This window comes from Sander vitreus, chromosome 12, assembly GCF_031162955.1.
Source record: "Sander vitreus isolate 19-12246 chromosome 12, sanVit1, whole genome shotgun sequence".
Taxonomy (NCBI): Eukaryota; Metazoa; Chordata; class Actinopteri; order Perciformes; family Percidae; genus Sander; species Sander vitreus.
Genome location: NC_135866.1, coordinates 21,087,015 through 21,114,583, shown reverse-complemented (window position 1 = coordinate 21,114,583; position 27,569 = coordinate 21,087,015). Strand labels below are relative to the sequence as shown.

Genomic DNA, 27,569 nt, shown 5'->3' with positions numbered 1-27,569 from the left:
AAGAAAAGACAGAAGGAGAAACTCACGGCAGTCAGACTCATCAGACTTGTCCTTGCAGTCTGGATCGCCATCACACTTCCAGGTTAGCCGCACACACTCCCCGTTTGCGCAGCGAAACTCCCCAGCGGTGCAGTTTGTTCGGCGGTTAGGCAGATACGGGACGCCGTCGCCGCCACAGCGCTCCGGCCCCTCGTCCGAACTGTCGGAGCAGTCGGGGTCTCCGTCGCAGCTCCATATGAGAGGCACACACTCCGAGGTGTTACAGCGGAGATGGTTGGGCCCGCAGGTCAGAGGGGAGGTACACTTGAGCTCATCACTGCCGTCTCCACAGTCGTCGTCACCGTCGCACACGTGGACGATGGACAAGCACTTGCGGTTGGCACACATGAACTCACCGCTGGGGCAGGCTTTGGCATCTAGGGAACGAGCAGACATTGAATCAGGAAAGGTGAAACATTTATTTTGGGTTTAAAGTTTTGCTGCTATCTTATCTCCGTCAATTGCTGAAAAGTGGAATTTAATTAATATTTAAAAAGACCAGCCTTAAAACCAGGGTTTCAGGTTTTGCTCATTAGGTAGATGAGAGAAACCAGAGGTGAGGAATATATTGACTCAAATTAGCTCCAAATATAGGTACACGGTGACCGTAATAGAGTTTCTCAGGTAGGCTTAAAGTCAAAATGGCTATCATAACTAGGGAAGAGACAGAAAGAGTGCTGGACGGGAGCAGGGGGATAATGGTGGTTATCACAAGAAGATGGTAAGAGACTTTCTAGAGCTCAGCTCTCTCTGCCATCAGCCGGTCCTTCTCTCTCGTGACCGATCTCTATCATGGTACTTCCTCCTCTCTCAAAAGATCTCTCTCTTTCTAGTGTGTTTGTTTTATCTTGTCTTCTACCTGTCTCATCTTTCTCTCGTCTATGATCAACAAAGAGACACTGCAGGGTTTCCCGCAGCACTTTGCAGCTAAGGCGGCCGCCTAAGCAAGACACAATAAAAAGTATATGAGCGATATCCGCCGTGTTACTCTGTCCTGTTTTCTCCCTTTCATTCCAAACCACACAGTTGACAACCTGCAGGTGGAGACAGGCTCGGACATAAACGCCACGGGCTGCTGTGGACTTGTCAGTCTCGCAAGCGGTTTCAGCAAAGTGGCTGCATGTGTCTGACAATGCACAGAACATTAACCGGTACAAGCCTACAGCTGTCCGCGGACACGGAGTGCGGAAAATGTGTCAGAGCCTCCCGGACAGTTGAACGGAGACTCCATTTCCTGCTTGTCGGTCAATGGTTAATGATTGGTTAACATTTCATTTCATTGTTTCATTCAAGGCTGTTTGCCAAAAATCGCCACTTACTAGCTAATTCATTAGCCTGAGGTAAACGATAGCTATCAGTAAACAGAAGTGACGTGGTGGCTGGCGTCTGGTGTGTGCGCCAGTGTTTGTGTGTGTCGGCCCGCCCCCTCAAAGCTCCGACATGCAGACAGCAGAGCAACAGAAGAAAGTAGCTGCACCTTCGCCAAAATGAAGACTGAAAAACAGAACTATTTTGGTACAAACATTTACTCACCACGTGGCAGATAGCAACACATACATATATATATATATATATATATATATATATACTATATATATATATATATATATATATATATATATACACACATACACATATATATATATATATATATATATATAATTTATTAATTATATATTATTATTTAAATGTAATATTTAGTGTTTAATAAATAATTGTTAAATGTAGTACAGAGTCTGTGGTCTATCGCACAAACAAGCACAATTGTTTTACACAGGACCCATAGACATACAGTTGTTGTGGAGAGATGTAGAGAAATGGGGCTAGCAATGGTCAGTCACCCTGAGTAGTAAGAGGGTTCAGTGGCTTGCTCAAGTGGCACCTCGGCAGTGCGTAACAAATGTATAAATTGCAAACACTTTTATACCTGTTACCTGCTCCTCCTCCAAAAAACAAAAACAAATCATTGCCACAGCCCTTGTACAAGACCTAGGACAATGTAAAGGGCACAGGAAAAACATTATACCTACAAACAAAATGTCCATTTAAGTAATATAAGAAATACGAGAAACCTAATTTTGACTAAATACATAGTTACTGCGTTTCGGCTTTGTAGGGCAGGATTGACTTTGTTCCTTATTGCCTGAAGATGTTTCTCTACAGGAAGGACAAGTTTGGACTGTAAAGTTACCTCTGCCCTTCACAAAGCTAACCTCAATGATTCTGTAAATCTTTTTTCTCTCTCTCTCTCTCTCTCACTTTTCCAACTTTCTCTGTCTCTACTCAAGTCAGTCCAAAAGCACCCAGGATGTGAAGAGAGTCGAGGTTCCCACTGTAAACCAATAGTAGCACAGAAGCCAGCACAGGGAGAAGCAGAATTTGATATTTAGACAAACCACAGGGAGTTCAGCTTCAACACCCCTGCCTTTGGCTGTTAAGGCTGGTTACAGGAAAGGATTGCAGTTTTAAAACATTCTACACAGAATCAGCACATTTTAAAGCAGGAGCATATTGTCAGTGACCGGCAGTAGAAAGCCCACATCTCTCAAAGATTGAGTAGTGGTTCGGTCCTACAGTCAAGATGTTACGTGCATATGACGTTATTTGTAATTCTGATTAGCGGTATAAAGCTCAAAACAGGGATCAGCATTTAAATTGCTACAGATAAACCAAATTGAAATGTTCTGAGCAGAAATGAGAGACATCAACATTTAACCATCAGTTACAAATAATGATAAGCTATGATAGACACTATCAACTAAAGAAAAGTAACGCACAGCAACGGGTGTAGTGTAGTTTCCTACTCATAAGATAAAACACTATGTATAAGCTAACGGAATAATACAAAAAGATACATTAAATTACATGGTAGAGTGGAAAATCATATGCATTTCCACGTGCGGAGTCTAACTGGGTGAATGAACATCAGATGCAAGATAGTGTCCTAATTACTATCCTATGTAATTATACCATATGGTAAAGTCTCTATCTGTTTTCTCAGTGTTTAATTAAAAAAACAAGTGTCAACATGCAGTTCAGTGAAAGGGTTTATATTCATTAATATTAAACAAGCTCCATCTGATAGGTTTTATAACTAGTGTCCGTGGTATGCCTCTACCCTCACTCCATACTAATGTGGCACTAAATAATTAAGGAGATTTAACAGACATGTACATTGTTACACAGGGGGCAGACCATTAGTAATGTACATGAGTGGCCTGGTTACACTTGAGAGAGACTTTGTTTCCCAGTGGGGCCACGGAATAGTCTTGAAAGTGAATTTCAAGACTATGGAGCAACTTTGAGCCCATATACTGCCTGCGTGTATTTTTGTACAAGTCAGTGGCTTTTAAATGAGAAATAAATCACAGAGGGACCAAGTTTTTTTTTTTCTTCATCTATTTACATAATTTGTTATGGCTGCTTGAATAAAAGCAGGAAAATACTATAGATACTAAACACTGAATGGATGTTTATACTATATGTATGCATACATTGCATGTACAGTATGTACTCTAGTACACAGTACACACATAGTAATGAGACATAGTGTATGCTGTATTTGTGGCCCTTAATTATATTTCTCAGGTTATTTTTACTGTTTATTACCAAAAAGAGTTCACTTACATTTTTAATTATCTCCTGACGGGGTGGCTACTTTACCTCAGTTCTTTATGTAATCAAACACAACTTTGCTAGCTATAATGAATAATAAATAATTGAACGGGAAATACAGAATGATGTGAACTAATAAAAACTCCATAAAAATGCTAAATTCACTGAGAGCTTTACACTGGTGGCCATATATTGCCCCTTGCTTAATAACTTGGGTGGGAGAACCTTTTCTATGACTACCACAGTGGTAGTCAGAAGCTGGCAGCATAACACACTTTACTTTTTCTGGTGGCTTTGATAATGGGAGATTGTTGCCAGCAGCAACCAGTGGCTCAGCTGAAAAGGCAAGAGATGACTCGTCGTTCCACTGACATTAGCATTACAGCTGGTGTGTGTGTGTGTGTGTGTGTGTGTGTGTGTGTGTGTGTGTGTGTGTGTGTGTGTGTGTGTGAATAGTCAGGATGCACAAAGGAAAGACAGAAAAAAAGGATATTATATAATATGTAATATATTTTTAGTGTAGGAGCAGGGGAGGAGGACGATGTGAGATAAAAAGAAAGACATCCAGGTTGCGTGAAAGCATGCAAAAACAGAGTCATGTATCTTTTATCTGCACACGCATAAATACCTCTGAGCATATCAGTCACTGTCTGTGCAGCTTAACGTCCTCTCAGCTCTCTCATAGATATTCACAGACAGATATTCATAGATATTCACACTTTAGATTTAACTAAAGGGACAGTTCAGACCTGTCCACTCTGCTCAGAGAGCAGTGGCTGGGTCCACTACAGCCCCAGCCACTGCAGCAAGGTCACTGGAACATGAAACATCCACCAAAGAAAAGCCTAGAAAGGTAGAAAGGCACACACTCACACACTGCCTGCCAGTTCAGACTGGTCACCGTGCCTCATCAGGGAAATAGCTCAGTGGCTGACCTTTGTGATGCCACACAAACATTTACAGAGGAAACAGCTGTAATAGAGAAGCAACAACTCTCTCATCTACAGTAACAGGGCAAATGGGGGAGACATGGAATGGGTGCTGGGACGAGACAAAACGGCCACCGGATTTCGATTAGCAGAATGAACTTAGGGAGATTTTTGTTGTCGGTGGAAGCACTTTTGTCCTGTAAAACGCTCCTGTGTGAAAGCTTAATCGGTGGGGATGAACAGTAACTGCCAGTTCAGTTTCACTACAGTGAGGGGGAGACAGCTGTGAGTAGAGCAGGAAGTAATTGTTTGCCTCATACTATCCAAGCAGCGTTGAATATGAATAACGAAAACATGCAAAAATACAACCACACAGAGACATTATATGCACACACCAGGCAGGCAACTCAACCTGACACTAAGTGCAAATGCAAACACACATGAAAAAACACAAACCCAGAGCGGCTCCTGTGCTGCGCTGTACAGTAGATCCTAGCAGACAGGTGAGCTCAGGAGAAAAGCCTGGAGAGTGAGTGCACAATAATCTCTACCGCTGAGGGTCGAGGACAGTTCAACTTTCTTGCGGAGCCTATTTTGAACTGCTGCTTAATGTAATGTTTGCTGATGTTGATCAAGGAAAGCTTACTCTGGTGAGGGCTAGATTGTACTTAATACATAATTCAACATGTGGTTGACTCAATTAGCAGGATGCCCCTGCAAGTCTCCAAGTCTGCGGGGGGCTATGGACTCTGTAAATTTCTACTAATAGCAGAGCGCGCTGGGACCAACTGTTCCAGCTCAGTCAGTTTTGGGAGTGCAGCCTCTCTACTCATTTTTGGGTAAACACAAGTGAAAGTGTAAAGTGTGTTTGAATGTTTTGCTCACCATGAGCAGGATTAAGCTTGAGCATGCTGACCAAAGCATGAAAGATATGAAAGATGCCAAAAAGCAGGCTCATATTGAGGGTGCCTTCACAACTCAGGGATAGGGTGCTCTTCCAACCCAATCTGATGTTTTTGCCAAGGACTAACTAAAGACTTGTGTGGTAATGGACTTGAGTTCAAAAGCTAAACAAATGTATGCATTTCTGCTGATCATGAAACGTGTAAAGGAATCCATCTTCAACTTATTTATCCAAGATCAAATAAAAAAAAAAAATATTAGAAAAGAGTTTTGGACAACTTCACAACCAACATTTACCTTTTTTGACCACCAGAGACACAAGGTGCAGTGAATTGGAGCATGACTTGATGTGACAGTCACTTCAATTCTCCAAGGTGAGTCCACCCAGCGCTGTAGGAGGCCCAAGTCGACAAAAACTGTCCAATAAATGATTTATGTGTGAGTGCTTGTGAATGCATGTCTAGAATGCTTGGCTTGTCCATAATAAGTCAGTCAAAGACCCATTCAGACCAGGTAAAGCAATCTGGAAACTTGTTGCAGGGTTGTGCGGCAGTGGGTGTTTCACTTAAATGGCCCACTTGTGTGACATCCTGTTGTGTTCTTTTACCCTCCAATGTAGCACAATTTGACTTTATATTTCACAATTATTGTTTCCTGTCAGATCTTTAAAAGATCTCAACATTTCCGACCGCACTTAAAGGCAGCTTCATTTCACGGAGAAAGAGAGAAGGAAAAAATACGGAGGGACTGTGCTTTGTTGTTGCAGGAAACATTTAGTTGTTGCACAACCTCCTGGCCAGTTCAGTGCTTGTGTTTCATTTTTTATCCTCAATAGTGTTAGCGATAGAGGCAGTGATGTTTCCTGTTTACTATACGGGACTCTCACGCCGCCTCAAAATGGACTGCCAAGTCTGATCGCTGATTACATGACATGACGTCAGGTTGCGTTCCTCCAAAAGTTAAGATGGTCTCAACTTTTTTGCTGCTGTGGGTTTTTGGCTCCCCCTGCGGCTCCCCGCTGCAGCCCCCACCGCCGCAGACTAATCACACTCCCTCTATTTAAAATGAATGGAAATACCTGCATTTTGTCTGGACCGTCTGAGGACTGCAGGAGTGAGTGTGAACGCAGCCTAAAGAGGAAACAAGTTACCTGCATTTGCTAGTGTAACACTAGCTGTGAATAGTGAGAGGTTAATTCAAAAATATGAAGTCTTTTTAAAGCATGCCAGGCACCTTAGGTGGGGTGGTGCGATTGTTTTCATCACTTCTGCCTAACAGGGACGTGAGAAAAAGATGGTGCAAAGTAGACTGGGTAAACCCAGCCCGCTCTGCCGGCAATTTGATTTCACCCTGCAGCTCAGGCTGGAAACCTGTACGTTTATCTATCCTGCTTCCGTTACAAATTTGCGGGAACCAATCACAAACTGGCTTATCCACCTGGCGCGCTATTGGCGGGTTAAACACGATGACGATAGAGAAGTGACGAAGCAGCTTTTTGTTTACATTCAACAAGCCGGCCACCGAAGCGCAGCACTCTATGGCAGCAACCCGTTGATGCCACTGTCGCTGCTACGTCAGCCGGATCATTGGTCTGATTGGTTGAAGGACTATACAATTGCGTACAGAGTCATTTGAACTATGCTCCTTGATCATGCCTCTTGTGCAGAGGAAATACAGAGCAGACTCCCCAGACTAATGTTCAATCTTAAAAGATTGAGCTTTGTCTGGTGATAGCCAGACTAGGTGCAAAGCTTAAAGCTTGTAAACCTGTGCACACCTGGCCAGTAGTTACAGAAAGAGGGCATTCCTGTGGGCTTTTTTGGTTTCATAAAGTACCAAAAATTCGTGCAGAGCCCAGACCTCCTGAAAGGGGCTTTTCACCACTTACAGTCTATAGGAACAGCATGTCTGAATAAGCATGTAACCACAATTACATGAAAGCCTTCACAGATGACAGAGCCACTGACTTAAGTCAAACAATGTTGATTCTGCTGTGGAAGGGATAGACATTTTTGTTTCTTGTTTAGACTTGGGGAGTCCCTTTTACATTTGATGCTCAATGGTGCTGACACTTTCCATTTATGCTTCAATATTTTAAAGCGCCCATATTATGCTCATTTTCAGGTTCATAATTGTATTTTAAGGTTGTACCAGAATAGGTTTACATGGTTTAATTTTCAAAAAAAACACCATATTTTTGTTGTACTGCACAGCTCTCTCTCACTGCTGCAGATCCTCTTTTCACTTGGTCTCTGTTTTAGCTACAGAGTGAGACCTCTTTTCTTCTTCTTCTTCTGTATTATCTTTGATTGCACTCGCACATGCGCAGCAGCTCAGATGTAGATCATGTCAGCTAGCTAGCTCCGTAGACAGTAAAAGAAAGGCTGTTTCTCCAACTTCGGTCAGTTACAAGGCAGGATTAGCTGGGAGACTTCTAAATGAGGGTGCACATGTAAGTAGTTATTTTGTAGATTATGGTGAACTTGTGTGTGTTGTAGCAGTGCTTTGCTATTGAGAACGAGGTAGCATGCTAGCATTAGCATGCTAACGCTAACGCTACGAGCTAACGGTTGCGGTTAGCCAGCTCGTTACAGTTTGTGACGTCACAAGCCGTGCCGATTTTGAACAGCTCACCTGGAGACTGAAGGCAGGACACATTCAGAAACCGTATCTCACTCAAAACAGCATGGATGAATTTTTTTCAAAGTTTGTATGCGTGTGGAACCACCAGCGACACAAAAGAACACCCCAAATCCCAGAAAAAGTGTTTTTTTTCATAATATGGGCACTTTAAAATAACTGCACCAAAAGGTGAATTGCAGCCTCACTCACTGAGGTCTGCAGCTGAGCCTTTTGCTGGCTGGCAGGAGCATACATACACTGCTCATAAAATAGCTTTATTCTGGAGTTTATCCGATTGCTGCATCTGCTGCATTTTACACATCTTCATTCATTCATCTTGTCCTTCTAAACCCAAACATACAGCTGAGTAAATGCTGCTTTGAAGTGAATTCTCCAGCTGCCCTTGTGCCAAAAGCTAACCTTCAACGAATAGACACACTGAGACATACTCAAACCAATTGGTAATTTCCACCACTCCTCTCTCGCCTCACTTCTTGACTGTAAATGTGAAAGATCTAAAGCCTTCTGCCTGCGGTACTTAGGAGTAATACAGCTAGCAGTGCTTTTGACACACAAGGCAATTATCATTAGTGCCCAGCTCAAATTCTGTGAACTATAACTAACTTCTTTTTTTTTTTTTTGATTATTTTTTGGCCATTTTTAGGCCTTTATTGACAGGTGAAGAAATGAAAGGGGAGAGAGAAGGGGAATGACATGCAGCAAAGGGCCGCAGGTCGGAGTCGAACCCAGGCCCGCTGCATCGAGGAGTAAACCCCTTTTAAGTTTGCATTTACATAGGGTTTGTTTCACTTACAACACTTTTAAACATACACTCACCACTGAGAATGCTGATTTGACAAGTCTGCAAAACATGGATTATGCTGAATGATTTGAATGTTCACTGTGAATTTTTTTCTATTGTTTATTCCAATAATAGCCAGGCAGTACAGTATGGGTAAGGTCTGGTTAGGTTTAGGCATTAAAACACTTAGCTAAAACTAGAAGGGCACTCGGCGAGAGCAGACCTCCGCCAAGGCATTCCCTATCTCAGAATGTTTTTAATGCAGCATGAATTTTCCCACTCAGGAACAGATTTTTCTCAATGTTGCCGCCCTGTTATTCGGATCTGCTCCAATATTTAATGGGTTCTTCCTTGGCCCATCCTACACCCTTCTACCAGGTTTAATGAAAATCGGCCAGTAGTTTTTCCATAATCCTGCTGACAGACAATCAAACCAACCAACAAACACACAGACAAACAGACATACCAAACCAAAAACATAACCTCAGTGACAGAGGTAATAAGGGAAACTCTTTGTTATTGTTAAATATTCAAAGCAAGCTTTCTTTCTTCTAAACAAGGTTAAGAAGTGGGAGAATGCTTGGTACTTTCAAACTGATCAGCAGTGATGTAACGGTTAAAAGCTTCTTGCATTTGATGACATCATCTTTCGAGCTTACATAGGCCCTAATCAGTCTTCACATAAACTGGCCTGAGCAACACTTAATAGGCCTAATTTGTGATGTGTAATTAGCACTGTGGTGCGCTGGTGTCGGAGTCAACTTCTCTCTCCTGGTCACGCTGAGCAGCGTTTACCTCTGGAGGGATTTTGGCCTTTGCCTGTGTGGGTGGCAGCCTGCTGCCTGCCCTCATGTCACTACTGAGAAGCTTAAGACTGCTGCATCAATACAGACATTAGAATAAAAAAAGGATTAGCGCAGGCTAGACTGGGTCTTAATGGACAGTGCAGTGAAAAGTCATCTAACCCAAGAAGGCATTAGATCTAACGTCAATGGAATCACTACCACTTGCTCAGGCGTGAGTGTGTGGGACCACTTTGACACGGGGAGTCATTGACAGGCCACTTGCAGGCTGATCTGGCAAAAAATATCTCTATTGCACCACAAATTAAATCCCTTGTACCAGGTATCCTTTAAGGGAGGAGAGGGTAAATATATATTCAAGAGGAAACTATCCCTTATTTGTGTTTTAACATTAAGCCAAATTGATTTGGCTTCCTCTCTAAATAAAAACTCAAACTTGTATGTATTCCTAACAAATAAACATGAATTGCTTAAAAGCCAGCCAGTCATAATCTCAACACCCACACACAAACAACTGACAGGAAGCAGATGCCTGAAAAGAAAAAAAAACCATCATTTATATAGGATAATAAGGAGATGGCTTTTTTTCTCCCTCTGTGCATTTGCCGCTGCATGCCATTTTGTGCAATCTTCAAAGTCTAAACACCACACCCCCTACAGCTCTGTTGCCTCAATCAATGTTTGACATGAAGAAGCAAGGGAAAGAGAGAAAAGAAGAAGCCAATTCTTCACGGCGCCTCAGAAGTAGGGCAAGAATAGTCCCTGCAGGGGGCTGGGGGTGGGGGCAGCACACGGTTGACTTGTCTGATAGGCTGAGAAGGAGGTGATGTCATTTGGATGATGGTTCTGAGGGCCCATGCAGTGGAAAGGCTAAAGGTTCAAAATGTGATGACAGAAACCTAAACCTCAGAAACCTAAATATCTGAAAGCTGCAAATATCTGATACTCCAAACCAAAAATCTTTCCACATCAAAGAGGACTTTGTTGTCGAGTACAGCTGGATTGAAACTCAAACCTCACTTCAAATCCTTCTAATTATATAGTGTTCCCTACTGTGCTTTAATGTCTAAAGCCTCTGGGTGATACGTGAGATCAGAAAGGATCAAACCCCATACACTTCTGCAGATCTGTCATTGCCCCTATTTGAATTAAAGTACCCTCTTGAAATGCAGTTTGCAGCGGAGAATGTAAGTAAAACCAGCCGGAACAAAGGTTGATATGTTGCTTTGAGGTTATTTCCATTATAGAGGAGAACTGACAGCCAACTTTAACAAACTCACCAGACGCACAGTCCTCCTCGTCAGACCCGTTCTCGCAATCCTTCTCCCCATCACATCTCCATGACAACGAGACACACTTGTTGGTAGATCCCCCACAGTCAAATTTCTCTGGAGGGCACGTCTGTTTGCCTGTGGGCAGAGATGAAAGAGATGGGGAGATTACTGCAGTGGTTTTATGGTCCCATTAAAGGCAGCAGAAAACAACTACAAGACACCGCTGGACTCAATTTCTACCGGCCCCATGATGCAGTTAAAACTCATCCAAAAATCCACCACACTGGCCAATTGACTTTAATGTCTGGACTGCCTCTAAAGAGACATGCCGAAAGATCGTGAAATACAGCAAATGCACAATTGGCTGTAAAGCAAAAGAACAAGGCACCCCCTTGCTCCTTTTCCTGCCAATCTGCTCTAGTTGGCACAGCGTAGGTTTGATCCAGATTACAGTGCGTTTAATATGAACCATGTTAATTATACATCTTTGCTTACAGTGCAGCCTTAAGCCTCCCAGTAGGAAATCAAGGGGTCAGCCTAAATGGCAAATCATTTGACATTTTGGAGGATTTTATTTTCACATTTTAAGAACAATGGGCCTCATTCACCATATCTTCTGAAGTTTTTTCTTAAATTTGTTCTTGAGAAAGATCATAAGAAAAGTGTCCGTCAGATTCATGATGTATTCTTAAACCAAAGATTTGTTCGCACCGGGGTTCTTATGATCAATCCTATTGCCCTTGTAAATTCAATGTGAGTGCCAGTTGGTCATATTTAGCATAAGTAAATGCAATAAATAATTTTTTAGCAAACATGTCAGCACTTAAATGTGCCTAAGTGTGCTCTGTTTTTACCTAAGAACAAATCCCACATACTGTAGAAGACATTTTTTAAGACACTTCTTCTTTAGAACGGTTAGCTTTTGAAAACTTTCAATGGTCATATTTTCTTTTCGACATGAGCTCACTGAAACAGCACTGCAGCTGACAAGCAATGCAATAAGAGGATCATTAGTAGCGTGATGACTGAGATCAAGCTCTATAATTAATATGATATATGAGGTTAGAAGAATCTCTGATACTGTCACGAGCAATGTTAGGTGTAAACTGCATCGTCGGTAATTGGACCTGACAGGGAGAAGGTCTGCCAAACCATCTTTCTACACAAAGCAGTTCATATGGAAATGCATTGTTAGAACACTGCACTTAGGCTCAAATTAAATTCCTTTTTTCTATTCTAAATTCAATATGCAGTACATTTTAATTATTAAATAAGCTACTGTATAGCTTTCATGACAATTACAGAGTTTAAATTGCAGGGTGCATCTCATCTTGCATTTGTGATGCTCCTTTTTTACTGGGTCTAAATGGTTTCAACATTAATTTGAATGTTTTTTCCTGTCGGTTATATGGTAAAGAACCTTTTCTTCCAAGTCGGAATATACCAGTCAACAATACAACAATACAGTGTTAATTTGCTTTGTAAAGGATTAGTGTAGCTGCCAAGTGCAACCAGATTTTGGGAACTAATACTAAAAACAATATTTGAGAGTTATCAGATATTGGCTGATATTCATTTAGTCTTTTGAAAAATATTTCTACTAGTTTCCGACCAAGTAATACAATAACAATGTTCTCATGATGACAGGTCATGTTCTTCAACACAAATCAACAATACACTTTAGCACATGATGAACAGACTTCTTCTTATAAGGATTCCTTAAAGTTGGTTATTAAAGAAATGGGGCACTTTACAGTAGAAAAATAGACCTGACAGTGCTTACTGGCAGACAAACTACATAATGGATATAGTATTTATTAGGGGTGAACGGATCACAAAACTCACAGTTTTGATCGGATCACGGTTTTGAATTACGTATCGGATCAATTTTCGGATTCAGCACAAAAAAATGGGGGACAATATTTTTTTTTAAATGCTTTCCATTTATTACCTAAAGAACTGTCATAGAACACAGCACTTTCAAGAGCAGAGCGAAGTTTGCTTTCCTGGGGAAAACAAAGGACCCTGGAAATGCGTGATCCTTGGGAGTGTAATCCAAACCACGATCTTTTTCCTAAAATGAAATAGTCGTTTTGGTGCCTATAGTATACTGTCGTCGCCTCCTAACGCTCACTTTTTGTCACCTAAACTTAACCGTAATGTCCGCCAAAATGCCCAACAGCTCGCGGTTCCGTGTACCCGGCTCAAAGCCTCCTATTCTCGGGTAACTAAACTACCAACTTTGGCTGATACGACGGAGCTCTGTAGCCGGCGTCACGGCTTTTCAAATCGTTAAGTGCATGACAGCTCTTTCACAGACTTTTTGAGCCCTTTATGCACACTTTGTTGGTCCGCATTTCTGCAGACTTGAGACTGAGGGAATAACCCACAGTTCATAGCGTTCTGACATTAAACACAGGTTTACCAGGGAAAGCCCAGAAGTGTAAAAAAAACCCAGATATGCCAGGTGTGTTCAGCCTGGCATTTAGGGTGCACTGTAATGCATACATTTACACAGAAACACTACATTAACAAGGGCTTAAAATGGAACATAAAAAACACATGAAATGTGTGAATGCAAGCATAGGCTACTGTATATTACATATCTAGTTTATTAATCAACCATTTCTTAAAATGTTTGCTTGGTGATGATGTTTTAACCGAAACGAGTAAATTGATTAGACAATTGCCTCTCATCCGCTCTGTAAGGGAAGAGCCTGGGCTGACTCCTTAATTACTTTGGCCATAAAGAAAGTAAAATAAGATGCCCCAAACCCACAATTGTACATAACATGTTTTGGCGCTGTCAAGGTAACATATGTTGCAAAGTGCTGTCCCAGTCCTATTTACAGTATACCATTTCAAGCCCTTGCAGCCTATCGTAATCACGCGTTTATTTAACCAGGATATGGTATGCATCTTAACCACTAGGCTGGATGCATGACCAGGATGCATTACATTACATTACATTCATTTGGCAGACACTTTTGTCCAAAGTGACATACACGAGCTAGAGATCATCAAAATTGTAAGTGCATCCCTCCCAAATAAACAGCTGAAAGCGTTTGTGCTACATTGATTTGTTTGTTTTGCTTTGTGTGTTTTAAAAAAATGGAATTGCTAGCGTGGGGTGTCGAGGTGGAGCCTGAAAAGGTGGGGGGTGGGGTTTTAAGTCTGCAGCGAAAAATGGGACGTTACTCTGCTGTCCTGACTTCACTTGTTAGTTCATTCCACCAGGTTCTGTCTGTCCCTGCAGGATGGCGGGGTGATGGTATAGGGATGGGGAGAGAAGGAGAAGGCCACACACACACACACACACACACACACACACACACACACACACACACACCACTGCAATGCTACTTCTAAAGGGAACACTCAGGCTAAGAGAATATTGTATTACTCCGTTTGCTGAGTAGTGACATTCACCTAAATTTGGTCGGTGAACAAAAGCTTACTGTAATTCACCCTTTGTCCGTCTTGACAGTTTATATATATATATAAAAATATATATATATATATATATATATATATATATATATATATATATATATATATATATATAAAAATATATATATATATATATATATAGTGTTAAACAATGTCCTGCTGTTACACTGGTACAGTAAGTAAAACAGCAGGATAGTGATAAATAAGTGGCCCTCATGGCTTATATATGACAATGAGATATAAAATGGGTATTTTAGTTCTTCTGTGAGTGTCTTTGATGTTTTTTGCATCAGTCTTCATGCAAGCAACAGAGACAATTATGCCCTATGATTTGTTTTTTTCAGTTACTTCTTTCCAGACATAGCTTTCCAGTGTGTTGAGTGAGCAAACAAGCTTAATGAAGACTGAAGAAACTAAAGACGGGAAGGAATGATTAGCTAAAATGAATGATTACAGCTGAGTAATGTCTGAAAAGACAGCGGCTGGTCAGGGAGGCAATACAGGAAACATTTATCAGAAATGACTGTGGAATCTTTAAAAGAGCAAAAAACATGCTGTATAAATGAATTCAAACTAAGGTAAGTCCAAAGAGGGCCTGACAGAAAACAAGAATAAGACTATAAAAATGAAAATATAAGAAAGGGTGACGAAGAGAGCAGTGCAGAGAAAGGAGAAATAAACAAGACAGCTTTGGAGACAAGTCAAGAGCAAGAAACTGTGTTAAAAGGGAAACGGATGAAGAGACAAACTGCAGCATGACCTTTTCAGGTTCTTATCCTAAAGCCAAATCAAAGCTTTCCATACCAAGTGAAAAGAGATGAAAGAGGCAGAGCGCAAACTTGAGCAGAATCTGAATCCACCGAGCAGACTCTTTAATGAACCATGAGCTCCGTTCCTCCCAAATCTAAACAAAGACACCAAACTTCACTACGAAACAAATCGGCAGTACCTCACTGCTCCTCATGACAGCTATCGATTAGTGACACCTCAGATTTTTTTTGCTTAAGAAGGGCAACATAATAAAAGCCAATTACTCACAGACAAACTGACTGCCTGGCTGTTGTTTGCCACCAGAGTGAAAAATGAGGATTCATCTCAACTGTAGCATTTTGGCAGATCGGTTGAGAATTCATTACCTTTTATAAGACCCAAAGCTGCGTTCATCTCAACAGTGCAATGGTTTTATAGTTTTAGTTTTCATTTGATCGTCATGATTGACCTTGTTATTGTTGACAGCCTTTTACCCTAAACTTGGCTTTCCGTCAAGAAGTGCAGAAACTCTTTCATTTGTCAGTTGTCATCAGGCATGTGATATAATACTGTGATAAAGGAAAGCCTAATAAGTGCTGTGGAGCTGAAACTTATCTAATATAATGCACTGCAGCTTCATAGCAAATGTGCATTACACTACTGCCTGACATGGTGTTCCTGAAGTAATCATTTGAAGCCTATTCATGTAAACAATGTGTATTTTGCTGCTTCCAATTAATAACAGATATTGTACATTTGGTGATTCATCTTACAGCCAGTTCAAGACAACTTACAGTATGTGGATTGCGACCGGCTGACTTGTCTATATAGCTCGTTGCAGTTAGTAACCTTAAAATCATCACAAACATCCTGATGTCTCACAAACCTACTCCTGAGTAACCCTCACCCTCTATTCCAACTGTCTGAGAAAAAAGGTTTTGAAGTCTTTGTGGCTATGTGTGCATGCATCTGGGTCTATGTATTGTGTATGCGAAATGTTCAGGTTGTGATGGAAGAGAAAACTCTGCATCTCTGCCTCAGAGCGAAGAAGGCAAAAAGCGCTCCAATAACACGAGTCATACTCAGATTTTCCGCTTCATTAAACCGGGTTAGTGTGGCCATGTCCTCCTCTCTGAATTATAGATCTGGTACAGCAGAGAACATTTGCTGCTTGCAAACTACACGATGGGAAATACATTATAAGTTATTTTCAGCAAAGTGCATTATCAAGTAATGTACTGTGGCATGCACCTGCGCTTAAAATCAAGTGCTATACCTGAGCTCCCTGAGTGTGACTTCAAATCCCAGCAGACACTGGGCGACTGACAAAACCCAACTGTTGTATTGGTAACTGGTGCATATTTTTCCATGTAGCTCTCAGTCTCGGCCCCCTAGCAGATGGGTCTGACCGCATACGCGGAGTTTGCTGGGGGGCACCCTCTGGTGGCTGAAACAGGTAATTGCATTGTTTAAAAAATGAGTGGAATAATTACATCTGGCATGACCAGATATTTTATAAATATTTTAAGTAACACAAAACAACTAAATGGTGGTAGGTAATACATCAGATTTCATATACTGCTTTAGTAAAAAAAATATTACCTGGCTGACGATGGGAGCAGCAGGACGCAAAAAACGAAAATGACTGTTGCACTAGTCTGGACATCTTGCCATGCCAACGTTGCAACAAAGGTTTCCTAAATGCAATGTATATAAATGTGATGTCAGCTTACTAATTGATTGCGGGATTTGTGTAGATTTGGACTTTTATACGTTTATTCCACTTTGTTTAAACGGCAAAGTGGAGAGGCCTCGTTCACCTGTTTGGAGCTGGCTGGTGAATGTGACGCTTGTATAGGCCTTACTTGCTGGATACACTGTGACCCTTTTTGTGGATCTACTGATCGCTGTGGATTACTTTTTTTTTTCTTTGTGTCATTGGATTATAGCAAAATACGGATCTTTTTTCTTAACGTGTCTTAACGTTTTATGGTGTGATTGCACTTTCTGCGTTTGGAGAGGCATCTCAACAGATTGTAGGTTGAACACTGATTGTTCACTGTTATATTTTAGTGGAATTATTCCGCCACCGTCTGTCTATTGCGTTCCAAGACAGCCGTGCCTCGATTGGCGATTGGTTATTACCCAGTGTGCTTTGCTGAATGGTCTCAATGTTTTATTGTTTTATTTCATGTGAATAGTAGTTTACTAGAGGAGTAACTTAGTATTTGAAGTAATGCAGTAATGCAGGAAGTGTGCATTTAGTTTCCATGCTTATTCTGTTTCCACAACAATGTTAGTGAGTAAATCTACTGAAATGGCCACCACACCATAATAGTGGGGTGTGATGTGTAAGATGAGAAAGCAGAGGTTAAGTCACTTATCTCATTGCTGTAAAAAGAAAACAATGGGCTTCTGTATGTTTGCTAATCACAAACCAGTACAGAAGGTATCAATAAAACGTTGGGGAGGGTCATGCTTCTTTTCCCAATTATTTTGGAGGGTCATCGAAAATGTATTGCTGGAGAAGGGAGGGTCAAGTCTATTCTGACGAAAGATCCCAAAATTCCTCCGGTGGCCCCTTACATAAATAACAAACAATCCCTAACAAACAGTCCCTAATAGTTATTATTTATGATTTATTTTTAATGAGGTTACTGTTCAAACTTTACTGTCATCTGGTCTGTAATCAACATCAGTCGGTAAATTCATTGTTTAATTAATCTTTCAAGCAAAACAATTCATAACATTACCTTGTTACGGCTTTTCACATGTGAGGATTTTTTTGTTGTTGTCTTTTGTGATTGTAATCTGGGTTATCAACAAATTATTTTAGGACATTTTGATAGACATGTTTCTATATTTTAATACACAGAAAATAAATGACATAACAGTACTGTAATCATTAGATGGAGTCCTACTGTTATCTAATAGTTATTTTTGTGTAATTGTTGTGTAAAATATCCCACCTCAATACATATCTTTATCACTACTAAACCTGACAAATTTGTGGGATTTTTCAAAACATCTACTACATTTAATTTACTTGCAAACAGTCCATCTAATAACACCTACAGTAACATATCTCCGCATGAAAGAAAATCTAAACATGATTTGATGAAACACACACACACACACACACACACACACACACACACACACAGAACTGTAGCTTCCAGAATGTGCAACGCAAACACATTTACCAAGAAAATCGTCCCCATTATAAAGTCAATAAAAAAAAAGCAAGAAAACTCCCCAAGAAAAAGCTTCACGGGGTTTGAAGCTCAAAATCTACAAAGAGGTTTATAGGAGGAAGTTTTCTTCAAAACCCCTTTCAGAGAAATATCTATAATCCACTACAAATTATATAAACTTAAAAGACCAAATTGAAAACACAAAATGGTGGCTTTAAAAAGAAAAGTTCCACCTTTTTTTGAATAGGCCATATAAAAATAAACAAATATGCCAGTTCAGGGTCATGTCCACATAATAAAAGAGTCCTTGAGAAAGATGAAACTATGAAGTTCCCTCATGCCTGTCAACTCTTAGAAATGAATTGACAAGCAGAAACTGAACTCTGCAATTTAGTCAGAAAGTGTCAAGAAGCTAACCCCCAACCCCCTAAATCCTTAAAAAGGAATTTGGGCAACTAAGAGCACAGAAAAATGCCACTGCTTTGGCCAGGGAGCAGAGAAGCTTCTGCACAGCTGGCTGCAGTGGCCCACTTCCTCCATGATTATACATTAATCTAATACAAAAACTATGAGCTCTGGCACTCTACATGTTTCTCCAAAGACACATTCATTTTTCAGCGCTTGTGAGTAACTCAGTGTGGCCGAAATTTTAATTCTTAACAACGCAGTGTAACGCTACTCCAGCGTGTAATTGGGAATCCACTCAGTGAGCCAGAATGATTGTGGCACAGATGTCTGCAGCAACCGAGTCCTAAATGCCTTAGCCGAGTGTGTGCGTGTGCAAATGTGAGTGTGTACTGTATGTTTGTGCACATGTGGAACTGAAATAGACAGTACAGGAGAGTTGGGGGGCAAATTGAATGAAAGAAAAAGATGAGTGTTGTCTGCATGTGAGAGCACAGCCTAACTTATCAGGCTTCAGTATAACTGGAGCATGATGCATTAAGGTGTACGCTGTCCTATATGTAATTAACCCGTGTAAAACGGTTGTGCAGTCACTGGTCTCTGCTATTTACATAATGGCAAATTTCATATCTCTATCACATTAAAGATTGGATGCAGTGTGTGTGAAATTCCACCCTTCCCTCTGCTGTTAAAAACAGCAAAACAATCCCCGCTTTAGCTAAGTTTAATTGATAAGCGTGGCGCTTGGTAGCTTTTGACTTTAATGTGAAGTGTTGCATGGGATTGGGGTGTTAAGTGAAACGCTAATGGCATTTCAGACTGGATATGCTAAATGGTCATATCAGAGGTTGTTTTTTTGCATTTCCAGTCTAATCAGAAAAATGCAGCACGTCAAGAGGTTTTCCCTGACAGATGTACAGTTCTCATTATAGCTTTGTAATCTTAACAAGTGGCTGGCACAGGCAGGTGATTTACCAGTGAGACGAGACGGATAATAAGCGAGCCATCCACGACGAGTAGGTTGGTTGCTGTTGTTTAAAAGATGCTGCATGCATATTCGCACAATGTCCATCTTTGAGCCTTTTTGCCTATTCTTTTCTCTTCAATGTGATTATGGCACAGTTGGATCCACTCAAACTGAAAGGCAGCTGTGATTAAGTGGATCTCATTAGCAATCCCTCTGTTCAGACAACAGCTCGACCTGACACTTGTCGTCTGGAACACATAATCAGGAGGGCTGCACAGTGGTGAGGACTACCTGTACTATAGTTCGCCTTTAAGGAAAGAGGAGGAGGACATAAATGTTTCCAGTTAAAAGATAAATTATTGCCCTACACCTAAAAAGATACTTGGTTAAAACAAAACCACGATATTTCTGGCAAATTGTGTCAAAATCGAAAATCTATACTGATTATTGTTTGCAAAAAGAAATTAAAAAAAATACATAAGGGATTTCCATACAAATGACTTTCTTCTCGGCCTAGATATCTATCTCTTGAGTCTACAGCCGAGAGATGATCCTTCATTTATCTTGGATTTCCAATATAAACTGTTATCTTTTAGGGGCCCCTTTGTGTCTCCCTCCTCACACTTAACTTTCTGGGGGGGATGTGAGAGGCTTTGCTCGGCTGCTACATTATTAATCGAACCAACCCACACATCCACAGCCAATAAAATGGACCAGAACAAGAATGAATAGCCTCTGATTTGTTTGGCTTTTTCTTGATTCATTTCCCGCTCATCTTGACTGCTGTAAGTTATAAACAGTTACCATTTACATGCATCTTTGGGAGATGACTTGTGTGAATCAAGATTATAACCGTGAACGAAAACGAACGAAATAACGAAAACTAGGTGGGAAAAAACATTGTTGTTAACTGAAATAAAAATAAAAACGAGGCATTACAAAAAAACGATAATTAAACTAAAACTGTAATGTCTGTTTGTAAAACTAACTAAAATAAAATAATCGAGTAAATTACCTTATTTTTCGTCTTTGTCGATGTCTTTCATAGAGCAAATAACGTTATATCCTTCCGACCATGACATTTCCCGTAGACATGTATAGTTTCCGACTGGGAACCCAGAAATTCCGACATTCCATGTCAAATTGAACACAACATGTCCATGCCACTCGCCTGGCATCATGGCGGTACTGAAAGTCTGAAGAAAGCGGCATTCCTATTTGATTATGACTGTGTCAGATAAAAGCAAGTGCCTTGCAGTGGAAGGTGGTAAAATATGTGGACAATTTATTACAGGGAAAAATCACACGAATTTGAAAGTACATTTGAGAAGCGCAAACAAGCTAGGAGGCTAACCTAGCTTACCTTAACAAGGTAAAGGAGAACGAAAAGCCCCCTTTCCCCGAAACAGAAGCTAACCCCGGTACAGGGCATGGATGTATGGATACAGGACCAGGCAGCATGACAGAGACAACCGCAGGACAGAGAACACTAGAGGAGGGCTTTCACCGGCGACCCGATAGCGTGGGTTAATACGTGGATTGATACTGGGATGTCTACACAACTGTGTGAGTCGATTGACTTCAAAAAGTTCGCCACTTAACACCTGTTCATGTATGTCTTCTTTAGTCTGTTGGCTATTTAGGTTTTTTTCCTGGAACACGTCACTTACACATTTTGCACTTACTGCGGCGTCTTGTGTAGACTGTTTACATATTTCTGACCATATGTAGGCTAGGGATGTAATGGTATGAAAATTTAACCTCACGGTTATAGTGACCAAAATTATCACGGTTTTCGGTATTATCGCGGTATAAGTGTGTTGTTTAGAAAGCACTGATAGCCTACACAAGCTGAAATAGTTTAACGCACGACTGTTAAAGTGCTCATATTATGCTCATTTTCAGGTTCATAATTGTATTTAGAGGTTGTACCAGAATAGGTTTATGTGGTTTAATTTTCAGAAAACACCATATATTTGTTGTACTGCACATTGCTGCAGCTCCTCTTTTCACCCTGTGTGTTGAGCTCTCTGTTTTAGCTACAGAGTGAGACATCTCACTTCTGTACCATCTTTGTTGGGAGTTGCACATGCGCAGTAAGCACTGCTAACTAGTCAGTTGCAGAGCATGAGGGAGTGCCGTGGGGTTTTTCACTTTGTAAACCGATAACGTGCACAAAAAGATAAATAACACAATAAAGGAAAGGGGAAAAGCCAAAAAGCATAAGATGAGCACTTTAAAGCTCTTCAAAACCTGGCTTCAAATCTTAAGTATTTTTCCATAACATTAAAATTCTCTGACCATGTACGGACGATGAGAAATTATTTCTTTTGAAAGATAAACTTAGTAGAGTCAAAATCAAAACATTTGCTGCTGCCGCCTTTCGCTGAAGGCAAAGTCGTGGTTCTTTTATTTAAATCGGGCAGTTAACGTTAGTACTGCCTTTGTGTACTTTTGGCCCCCTACAATATAGCCTCTATTTGCATGGCGGAGTTAAAACGTTCAGTGTAACAAATTTCTGGAGCTATATTCCAGTGAGTGGATACTCTCTGCTTTTCCCCAATACATCATTATTCATCAATGCAGTGCTTTCAGGTCCATCTGATATCTGTAACCCCAAGAGAGAAGCAAGCAGCCATGAGAGAAAACTAAATTAGCATTTCAGATAGAAAGAAAACAATTAATAACTGATTCAAGCATCCCACACACAAGCCCCTGCTTGGTTGCAGAGACGTCAACTCACCTAACTCCCATCAGGGCCTGTGTGTGGGTGCGCTAGACTGGCACAGGCTATAAGTGAGCCAGCCAAAGATCCTCAGCTCTAACAGCTTGGCAGAGAGGCAATCCAGGCCTTTATATACACTCTTCATCAGACAGCAGAGTATTGAAGTGTGTGGGCGAGTGGAGGCATGCAAGGCGACTGAACGGCCGCCGGAGCCGAGATAACGAGGTAAATCAGCAACCTGAATACAGGTTCTAGGAGAGTCAAATTAAATCTTGTCTAAAATGCATGAGATGAAGGGCAACTTATCCAGATGCAAAATGCCACCAGCCAGCCAGACGTTCTTCTTTTTTTCTTAGTGTAAAAAATCTGTAAAATCAACTGTAACAGTATATCCCATTGTGCGACTTAGATGGTCCAGATGATTTCTATCAATAAAGTTAATAAAGAGATTTCGTAACACAAAAAAAGTCCAATGGGCAAGAAGCACAAGCAGTTTGATAAAATGTATATCCAAACTGCCCGTGGTAAACATCCACCACAGTGTATGGAAGAACCCTCTCAGGTTGGGACCCACTGGGGTTAGTCTCACATTGCCAGACCTTCCTTCACAGCGCTGCGCAGGAGGGTCTGGCGAGTCCACATAGCAATCCGGGATGGGAGAAAAACATGCTCTTGTTTTTGGCATTTCTATAAACCAATCACAATAGTCTTGGGCAGCGCAAAGCCCCAAGCGGAGCCATGGAGCCGCTGCAAAATAGTCTCGGGAAGGAACTTGTTTTGGTGGAATGTGTACGTTCCAAGGTTGTTTTAGCTGTGCAACAGAAAACTCAGATAGGACAGATAGTCTAGCTAGCTGTCTGGATTTACCCTGCAGAGATCTGAGGAGCAGTTAACCATAGTCCTCATAAATCGACAGGAGTTTAAAATTGCAACACAAAGAAAGCAGAAGGTAGCAGATATCCGAAAACGGACATCCGAAAAGAGTGACATCCGGCGGAATTTCCGGCAGAGCAACAGCAATTCCGGAAGTGGAACGTCGTGGATATAGATTACACTGGTGTAGATAATGTAGCTAAACCGCTGACTTGTTATAATCTGGTCTGGTCTGAACACTTGTGGTTCTAGCCCTGACAGACGTTGTAGCAGTTACTTTGGAGAGTATTATATTCACAACAAAACCATGGTCAAGTCTATGAAAATAAGACTGGAAAGACAATAGACTGAAAGTATCCTTTTAAGATGTCCTTGATGTGAGCAGCCAAATGGTTTCACTTACTGCAGGTCTCCTCTGCCTCATCAGAGCCATCGGGACACTCTGGCTCCCCGTCGCATCGCCAACGTCCCGGGACACATTGGCCATTTAAGCAGGCGAACTCTGCAGGGGCACATGTCTTCCTGGCTGCTCACAGAGAGAGAGAAAAAACACAGACAGAGAAAAACTGAGAATTAAAAAGACAATAAGACAGGGTGAGAGCATGGTCAGTCTGTAGTAAGGTTTAATCTCTGTCATGAAACTGGTCACATTATCTGAATCCTGGTAATCATCCCCTTCATCAGAGGAGATCAGGCTCATCATCTCTCACAGTATTCCTATGCAGCTGTCTCCAGTGCTCTCTCTCACCATCTCCCTCACTAATTATCTCTACTTTCCCTGTTTTCTTGACTATTCCCCCTCCCCTCCATTCATCTGGTGTTCTCCAAAAGTCTAATCTCTCCTTGAGGTTTTCCATCACAGAGCAGTGAAATGGATGCTGATTGCTGAACACCGTAGGCTCTGGGAGGTTAAACGTTTTACCTCCCAAACCTGTTTACCACAGAAAGCAGCACGCCAGCAAGGACACAGGCTGATAAACATGTCAAGTGTGCTGAGAATTGGAAATCAAAAACATGTCACTAAAAGGCCCGTCTAAGGAGTTAAGGAAAACCGAGTGATCAAAACTTTCACGTAACAGCCCAGAGCTTCACACGGTTGCTACCCAAATCTTGCTAACCCACTGTGTTCAGAGAGTACCGTGTACGTTTTGCACAAAAAACACACTCCCCACCTGAAGCAACTAGGCTGCATGCTCGGCCAGTGACTCAGAAGGAGACATAGGTCAGAGCCATTCGATTTCCTCAGCCTTTTACTCCAAGAGGACCTGCAGTACGGTCTAATAAATCACCGACTAAAAAGGCCCTCAGCTGAGCTCTCTGGTGTTGTTATACAGCCCCAAATGTTCCTAAACTGGCTCTATCTTAGCTCTGATGCTCTGCAAATTAGATAAGATACAAGGTTTGAGATGTGCAGGGAGCTTAAGGTTACCTGAGGGGCTGTAGAAGAGCAGGCAGGGAATTTTTAAGTCTATCTTTTCTGTGCTGATACACTACTCTTACTTCTCCAACTCTTGTTCTTTCTCAACCTTGGTATCAAAGAGCAAAAAGGTATAAGTTCAATAGCATTAGTTTGAACTTGGTATAGGAGTTATACTTTAACTAGTCAAAATAAGTTGCACCATTAAGTAAAGGTAGAACATGTGCGTCATTTCTTATCAACTGCTGTCATGGTGGAATAGTTAGGAAAATGGCAAGGACTAATGATAGAAGAGCAAGATGCTGCAATGTTTGTGACACTGACATCCACACTTTGTATTGTGTTGTAAAGTTACCATTAAGCTGCCAGTATGTTTCATCAGTACTACTTATCGGTGATTAAACCCCTCCCTCCACACCTTCCCAATGTCAGAATTGCTTTTAAGCTGCATTCACTTCAGATGGGAGTTTCTGCTGGCCCCACTTGGTTTCTTGTAACAGAAGCTTGTAAATCTAAAAGGTTGTGACTTCGGACAAATCTTTTCAGCAAAAAAAGCATGTAGGTATTTTTATCAACATAGACCTCAGTTATTATGACAGCTGGACAGTAAGGACGTGATTGCTTAGAGACATTTCAGTCAAGTCAATCAGTTTAAACCTGTTAATGTAGTCAGGACAAAAGTGGGATTTTGAAAAGTGAAGGGAACATGTCCAGCTATAGACCCATTTTCTGTCACCTTTTCTGTCTAGTTTTCTCTGGCTGTCTTTTAATGCCCACTGAAATTTAGTTCGCACATTTACAGCATATGTCACTTAAGTGTTATCTATGATGCAAATGTAAGTTTTTACTGCAGTCCAGCAGCTACGGTACAGGATAGCCTGCCACCGAGAAGCACTCAGATTAGAAACTGCTTGTCTCTCATTCTAAATCTTGTTTAATTGCCCCATTCTCAATTATCTCCTGTGTCAGAGTGCCAAAGTCAAACCGATAAAGGCTCATCTTTGCTTGTTGACGCTATGACAAGAAATTATGAAATGTCTATTAAAGTCGCTAACAGGACATGCCTTTCAGCGGTAAATGTGTTTTTAGCCTGTAACCACAATCAGCAACCCTTGTTTCATTTCACTTCATTTCAAATAACATTCTTTCTTGCCTTTTCTGCAAAATGTAATGAACTGGCCCCATTAAACTACTGAGACAAACACTCCCCCTCCTACCTTTGTTTCATCAGGTCTTTCCCGTCTCTAAATCCTAAGCCTCTACGTTTGCCACCACAAAATAATGAACACATTTTTGATTGTTGTTTTTCTTAGATCACATTAAGCACTTAGGTTTTCTGGAGTGCAGCTTAAGTGCCACTTGTGTCCTCATTAGAGAGCAGGAATGTGGGCCTTTGGTAATGGTGAAAACGAGATGATTATGGGGCAAACGAGGATTGTGACATCCTTTTAACCAACACCTCCCTCAAGTGTATAAACGTATTAGTGGTGTGTTCACTTTTCTTGAAACAACAAATTTAGGTGTTTCCTGTAACACGGACAAGCATGTATTCACACAAGGCGTGCATATGTTATCACTCATGTAAGTAGGTGTGGCGCTGTAAGAGAGAGAGAGACACACATACACGAGAGACCCTGAAGCATAAAACCAGGTTTAAAGATAACAGAATAATTAGATTCATACGATACAAATCCTGGAAGATACAACACATTCAAATTTGTATTCAATGTATTAATTAATCTGACTCCCATGAGATGAACAAAAAGAGAGTTGAGGGCAGAATTGAGATTTTAAGGCAATGCAGTATGTGCTGGTTGACAGTGTTTAAGACTTTACTTGATCGCATGAAAAAGACCTTGAAAATCTGTACGTGGCCTCTGCAGGTCAGATGTGCCCACGTTGTGCAGTTTCTCTCCACAATAAACTGAGATTCTTACCCAATTCAACTGAGCTTGCTACTCATTTGAGTCAAGGTCCACAGGGGCCAAGGCAATAATTACCTAGGCCAGCTCATACCATCTGGTTGGATTGACTTTCTGTTTTAATTAGGAGAGGTTTTAAAATGTTAGGCTCATGGAGGGGGCTGAAGGTGAAAGTGACAGGAGAATGAGAAGAGCCTTTAGATAGAAAGCAGAGAAATAGCAGAAGTGAGTAATAGCAGCAGAGATGGAGAGTGGCATACACAGTAATAATGCTTCATGGAATCCTAATGGAAAGTGTGATACTGAATAAAAATGGGCAATATTACTATAGATGGCAGGGATAGCACCTACTCAACGTTAATCTCTATGACATGCACTGCACATGTAAACTCTCTCTCTCACACTCACACACACACACACACACACACACACACACACAGTCTCCCTGGTCGATAGGTGGTAGATTTTTACATAGAGAAACAGCTCCAGTGCATTTGAGAAAAATCTAAGAAAAAACAAAAACAACAGTGATTCAGTGTTGTGTGAGAAACCTATCGGGAGCATTGCTAATGTGATGTGACACAGACAGAATGGAGGCCCTGCACAGGGGAGCTCACCCAGCCATGTTATGTCTCCTGGAGGAGGTACAGTGGGAAGAAGCTCCACGCTCCGACAACTCCACCTGGAGCTTTCTCCTCTGGGACCGATGTTGTCAACATTTCACCACTTCTAATCCTTTTTATCTTTCTTAAAACACAATTCATGTCTATGGTAGACCTATTTAAAGTATGGGTTTGCAGTAAAGTTGGGTTGATGTTGAGGTTTATATTATTTGATTAGATTATTATTAACAGATAGGGAGACGTCAGCTTTTCTGAT

The 27,569-nt window shown here is 41.1% G+C and overlaps 1 protein-coding gene across 1 annotated transcript in view; it reads right to left on the bottom strand.

The window, feature by feature from the left end:
• Positions 1-27,569, bottom strand: part of LOC144526940 (low-density lipoprotein receptor-related protein 8-like) — a 79,653-nt gene that overhangs the window by 28,670 nt on the left and 23,414 nt on the right. The window contains exons 3-5 of the mRNA XM_078264699.1: positions 23,755-23,877; positions 10,994-11,122; positions 27-416 (exon numbers count right to left, since the gene is read on the bottom strand). Coding sequence (XP_078120825.1) covers positions 27-416; positions 10,994-11,122; positions 23,755-23,877 — 642 coding nt within the window. The remainder of the gene's footprint in view (positions 1-26; positions 417-10,993; positions 11,123-23,754; positions 23,878-27,569) is intronic.